The sequence below is a fragment of the Plectropomus leopardus genome, chromosome 3 (assembly GCF_008729295.1).
Source record: "Plectropomus leopardus isolate mb chromosome 3, YSFRI_Pleo_2.0, whole genome shotgun sequence".
NCBI lineage: Eukaryota > Metazoa > Chordata > Actinopteri > Perciformes > Serranidae > Plectropomus > Plectropomus leopardus.
The window spans coordinates 17,859,078-17,865,780 of NC_056465.1; the positions used below are offsets into that span (position 1 = coordinate 17,859,078).

General features: G+C 37.4%; 1 protein-coding gene across 1 annotated transcript; it reads left to right on the plus strand.

Moving 5' to 3' along the window:
* Nucleotides 1-2,388: 2,388 nt before the first annotated feature.
* On the plus strand, nt 2,389-6,354 carry srek1ip1 (SREK1-interacting protein 1). Its single transcript, XM_042483303.1, has 5 exons — nt 2,389-2,476; nt 3,131-3,178; nt 3,843-3,989; nt 4,675-4,753; nt 5,241-6,354. The coding sequence occupies exons 1-5, from the start codon at nt 2,464-2,466 to the stop codon at nt 5,476-5,478; spliced, it is 525 nt and encodes a 174-aa protein (XP_042339237.1). The 5' UTR covers nt 2,389-2,463; the 3' UTR covers nt 5,479-6,354.
* The last annotated feature ends 349 nt before the right edge of the window (nt 6,355-6,703 follow it).

The following is a 6,703-nucleotide window of genomic DNA, read 5'->3' on the forward strand; positions in this document are numbered from 1 at the left end:
ATTTTTTTTCTTTTAGCCTCTCTATCAGTTTTAAGGTGATAGCTTTACATTTTGTACTTTACATCTGGATCACTGACTGTGACTTCAGGACACTAAATGCTATGAATGAGTTGAAGTATTGTTTTTAAGTGGCATGATTACATTAATGGACAGAGACATGTGTGAGTGAAAACTCAGGTCATGAGACTAAAACGTGTAAAAAGACATCTGGAATAACAATTTCAGATAATTGTGTCAAACTAAAGTGAATGTAATAGGATATATACAGTAAATTAGTATCCAGCAGACTGGTGGTGGTGGTGTGCATTTCTTCCACTGTGATGGTGTAGACAGACTGATGACTTATATAATTACAAAAGCTATAAACTGGTGAGTGAGTGTTACGCAGTTTTCTGTTTTGAGTTTGAAACTTACATTACTGGAAACAACTATGATATTATATCATTTGTCATTTTTTAAAAACCTCTTCAGCCTTTTCATTTTGTAGATGTATTCCAACTGAATTGTTTTATAAAGGTTGTCTCTCAAAGGTCTTGCTTCTAAGTGTTTTTTGCACCTTCCAGTGGCTGAAAAGTGAATTTAACATTCCTCTACAGCATGGGAGTCACCTTTCTTAAAGGTTTCAAACAGCTGCACAGGTTTCCAGCAAATACTCTGTTTTAATCTCTCACCTGAGGCAATAAACTGACTCAGAGATAAGCAAGTTCTTTTGGACTGTATCTTAGCCTTGTTAAATAATCTATTTCTCATAACAGCAAGCCAAGATAGGAGTAGAGGTTTGTTAAAAAGCCTGGAGAAAAGTGTTGCTTCTATGCTAAGTTTTCAGATGAGACATAGTGTACTAAAGTAACTGTACTACGGAAAACATTACAACTGCAGTATTTTGACTGGAAATTAAACAAAAACACAAGCATCACTACAACAGAGCACTCTAATGCAAATATGACAGTAGTAATGAAAAATTCCCTTCATCTTTATTGGGGGAATCAAATTCTTGTGCGGTGATGATTTTCAGCAATTTCATCACTTCAGTGACAAAGAGGAAACATCAGTCATAGAGGAGAAGGCGACAGAGTGATAATGAAACAACTGTTCTAAAATGTTCACACATGGTCTCATTGTATCATGCCTCAAATATTGTGATGCAAAAACACCACCACTGCAACGAAACCTGCTCTTCTTTCTGCCATTCTGATCATTAAATATGAGAAAAAGTACAAGTCTGGTCAGAGGCTGAAAATAGAGCATTTCTTTAAAAACAGTGTAAGGCCATGTGTTTTTATGCATGTGAGATGACTTCAAGAGCACAAGACAAAATAAGGTGAGGTGCAGCAGATCAAAGTCCTCTGGCTGAGTGTAATTTCAGAGCTATGAGGCAGCTTATCATGAGCCATGGCCTGATTAGGTAACACTGACTGTAATAACGTCAGTTATTATCGTAAAAAAAAAAAAGAAAAAAAAGTGGATTACAGTATAAATTCTGCCAGAATAGTCACTAATGCAGATGGCGTGATCAAAAGACCGAGAGTGAGATTGTGTGTGTGTGTGTCTGTGTGTTTATGTGTGCCACAGTCACAGACGCGATGATGAGGGCATGTCTGGGGGCCCTGCATCTGTCGACATTTTCCATCTGCCAGTCTTACTCTGACTGCCTTCAATTAACCCCTGACAAAAACCACAACTGGCTTTACTGCAAAAGCAATCAAGCACCGAACAAATACTGTTTCTGAAAAATTCCTTGCATTTTTTATTGAATAGAGGAACTTGATGCATGTAATCACTCAAGATCAGAAAGAGCCGACCAAAACAGATCTGAATGTACACTCATTATGTGAGTGTCAGGCACACATTACACCACTCTGTATGGCAACCCATGTCCATGTGGCATCATAATACAAATAAACATATGAACACTGAAAATACACCAGCAAGTGCTAATACAATTTAACTAAACACTCTTACACTCAGTCATACTAGTAGCCTATTTATGAATCCTACAAACATAGCTTAAGTGAGAATAGAGCATTTTGGCTCTGAAGCATTTGTTTTTAGGCTTATATGTTAACTGCATTATTTATGACATCACAATGCAGATTCAGCACAAATGCATCAAATAATGACTTTCAGATTAAGTTTATATATATGTGTGTGTGTGCGTGTGTATGTGTGTGTGAGAGAGAGATGTGTCTTTCAGCTTTTCAATGCTGGTTTGAAAGCTTGTTCCTGTTAGATGAGTAAATCTTTATGCCAGTCTAATCTACTGCTTCATACTCCAGTCCAGCTGGTGGCGGTAGTGCGCCAATTATGTCATGATAATTTGTTGAAAAGCGGAACAAAAGAAAGCCGGAACCTACCAGTAGTTTCTAGGACAAAAGTTTCCGGCCGACGTTGTTTTGAGTGAAGACCCTTGGAAATTTGCGCTCTAACAAGCATCAATTTTTCGGCTTTATCCTCGAGAGTACAATGGCAGTCCCAGGTCGGTATTCAATATTATTACTGTATATACATTTACATATTCTGATTCAGTACATTTGTAGTTTAATCTGTAAAACTTGTAGCGAACAGAGCAACGCTGTGATATAACAAAGTGATGCTAACCTAAACGTTAGCTTGAGGCTAACAGACCAAACAACCTTTCAACAATTGGTGTTGCCATTAGACGGTGTTTTCCACCACAAACGATTAACTTCACGTTTGTAAAATATACTGCGCTGTGCTTGATAAAAAAAAATACATCTCTAGTGCTGCACCGTAGCTTCGCAGCATTTAATAAGCGTTGATGTCATATAGCAGAAATGTGCAACATTATGTGCTGCTGATGCGACCGACGTTAACGTCACTTAAAAACATAAAGAAACACCAAGTTAAAGTTTGGTGTCGTTAACCCTATCAAAGCTTCACTTTGTTTTCGGTTCTTGAATAAATATTAGAAAGATGTAGCAAACCCCAGACTTATTCTTTATGCTGTGATAGGTATTAAATTCGCCTAATATAACTTTAAATGCTGCTATTTAGCCACATGTAGCTATTAATGTAGATAATGACCTAATAGTCTTGTTATTGGACATTCGTGTGTGCATGTATTATTACTTCGGATACTACAGGACTGTCATCACTCATTATCTCGCAGGTCCTAATAAGGACAACATTCGAGCAGGGTGCAAGAAATGTGGATATCGTAAGTAAAGTTTTGACACACGTTTCATCACAGGTTAAAGGAGGGTTTTTGTGTATGTATGTGTTATTAGTAGTGTGTTTAATAACTTAGCTAAGTGTGGGCTTCATTTGTTCATTAGCTGTAGCCGCTTGTCCTCTTAAGGGTTGGGTGGGGGGTCATAGTATCATAAGACTGACACATAGAGACAGTCAACAATTCACACTCACATTCAGACCTACAGCCAAGTTCGATCATCATTTAACCTGACCTGCATGTCTTTGGAACCCACACTGACACGGCAAGAACACGAGAAATCCACACAGAGGTTCCCCCCACTCAAGGTCTGAACCCCGTCCCAACCAGGTTCAAAACTGGGACCCTCATGCTATGAGGCGACAGTGTTATACAATACATAACCGTGCTGCTTAAATGTGGGCTTGTTGAAGTTAATACAGCACCTTTTGTAGAGCTCCAGTGAGGAATTTATGCAGCTCTTACAATCAAATTTAATCCAGATGTATTGATGGTTGAAGGGAGAAGTAAAATTTTGTGTGTTGAGTAATTCATAAATTACATAAATTCATATTTGCCTATAGCCAGTTGAAGCGTGATCATTCTGAAATGTAAACAATATGATTTCCTGCTTTTTCATTTGTCCTTTTCTTTTGGACATTACATTTTTCAGCGGGTCACTTGACATTTGAATGTCGAAACTTTGTAAGAGTTGACCCCCAGAAGGACATTGTCCTGGATGTAAGCAGCACTAGCAGTGAGGAGAGTGAAGATGACGTACCTGCAGCTCAGCGCAATGAGAAACTGGGGCGAAGCAGAGGTAAAAGCTGTGATACTAAAAAAAGCATAAAAGTCATGCATTTCTAAGAACTGTTAAAGTCATGCACTGGACCAATAGAGGCTAGCAATGAAACAGGAAGGCAGGTCTGCACACTGTAGCTCTTTTAAGTACAATTTATTAGCACATCCACAAGTGACGTTTCAAGCTCTCTCATCAGTCTGAAAAAGAGCATTGGTTCGAAACTTGTGGATGTGCCAATAAACTGCACTGAGCTACTGTGTGAGGACATTTCTTCACGTGTTAAGTTTTCTGCAGTCAGTAATATACTAAATAAAAGACAATAAGATGTTCATTGATGAGGGAAATGTGAATTTGATAAAATTCTCTACTGTCTGCTGTAACAGGCTACAGTTTCTGTTTTGCTCTTAAGTTTCTTAGGGAGAGTTAAACAACACAAGAGTTTCATTAGGGGGAAAAATGGTAAATCAATGGGTGGACAGTTTGTAGGGATGGGATGTTTTCCTTTAAGACAGCCTTACTTTGCTGTATTTGCTAAGCTGGGACAAGGTCAGTTTTGCCAAACTTACATAGATTTCGGTGATTGTGCATAGATGAACAGCAGCAGTAGACCCAGAAGTGCAAGTGGTTTTAAAGTGTCAGTGTTGCTACTTTTAGACAAACCTTTTCATATTTTACAGCGGCTGTTCTGTGTGCAAATTTGTAGGTTCCTTTGACAATGACAACGACAGTAGAAAGGGGAGACACAAACGGAAGAAGAGCAGCGACAGAAAGTCAAGAAAGAGGTAATTTCTTTTCCTGACTTGCAATTTTTCTTTTCTATTGTCCAACTTGACCCTGAACATAACTGTTTATACTTATATTGTTTGTTGTTTTTTTTTTTTTTTTATCTCTGACTGGATAATCAGACTTTGAAGCTGGTGTTGCTCCTGTATGATTTCCAGGGTTTCCCACACATTCACATTTATTTGTGGCGTGCTGCCACAACTCAATCATCTGCCCCTACAAATAGATTTTGGGAACTGCACTATTTATAGTGCAATTGAGGCAACAGAACTTCAGGCACATTAAAAGTGAAACTTAAACGTTCTTCTGCATCTGCAGACAGATCCTCTCATCCATTGGTATTATCTGATCAGCTGTGATAATTCAGAGAACTCAGATACCAGTAAAATCAGGCATTATTTTAGGCAACATAATAAAAGAATGTTCAGAAACCTGCCTCCTTTGGTCAATTTTTATATTTGTAACCTTTTTTATTTTGCTCTCCAGATCTAACTCATTGAGTGATGACACTAGAAAGAAGAAAAAGAAACGCAGCCGTTCCTACTCCTCATCTGATGAAGAAGACAGGGGGAAGAAAAAGAAAGTAAAAAGCCAGAAGAAGAAAAGCAAGAAGAACAAAAGGGAACACGGGAAGCATCAGAAGAAGAGACAGAAGAAGCGAAAACAAGAATCATCATCCTCGTCTTCTTCTTCCAGCTCCACTGAATCTTCAGACAGTGACTGAGACAGCTGAACAGTGCAGTGACTCGAGGTCTGATATTTATTCTCTATTGCATTACTGACAGAGACATGGATCTAAATGATTAATTAGTGCAAAAACACTGCAAAGTACATTGTATACTGCAGATAAGTGTTTTATACCATTGTGAAAATAAAAAAAAGTGTTTGGTCTTTTCAAAAGCATTTTTGGAAACCGATACAAAGCCAGGGAACATGTTCAGATTTTGTGTTTCTTTGTCCCTCATCCACAGCAGAGGTTTCCAAGTCCAATCAAGAAAATAAGTTAAGTGGAAAAAGCCTGGATATCTTTAGTAATGAGTTTACAGATTCTGTGCTTTTGTTTTTCTTCTTCTATACAGTTTGTTACTTTGATACTTGACATTGAATCCAAAAACATTGTAAAAGGTCAGATAGGAATGCCAAACATAATTCTCTATGATTCGAATGGCTAAGGGTAACAATGGCTAATACTTGAGGCTTAACTGTTGGCATTGACAATAATCAACTCTTTTTTGTCATTGCTGACAAAAACAGACTTGGTACTTGTTGAAGTCAGAAAATCTTAAATGTTTGTTGTGTACTTTTGCTAGGATGGCTTTACAGTACAGTAAAACTCCTGAAAGTTTCTTTTCAGACAATGTGATTCATATAATTGTTGTCAGAGAATGGCTGTTATCATTTAACTACGCACACCTAATAGCGTATTTCAAAAGTTCATTCCAAAACACTGATCTGTGTAAATTTTTGGGAACTGTCATTAACTGAGTATCATTATACAGCTTTGTTTACTTCCTGTGCACAATTTGTCATTGCTTCAGTCTGACTATTTTGGTCCTCCACATTGAGTATTCTTTTATTGTAATAAAAATATATATTTGTATATCGACTGTCTCAGCCTAGTTTGGTAATTTTTATCAATACAGCATGTAACATGGCAAAACAGTCATAAATGTTGAGTACATATAACTATTATTTTTTTCCTGTAGAGGGCAGCAACAGACCTCAAATGTGAGTTGAGGAAGAGCACTCTCAAATCTTACTCAGAATACAAGGAGATGTGTGGCATATATACATAACCTGCTATTGTATGGAGCAGAAAACAATTAATTTATATGTATCAAGAGTCAAATATGAAAGTGGTGAGTTTTTATCGCAACAGCATTTTGCTGTAAAAAAAAGTTAAAACATGATTTTGTCAGCCATTCAGTGGAACATACCACATATTTTTT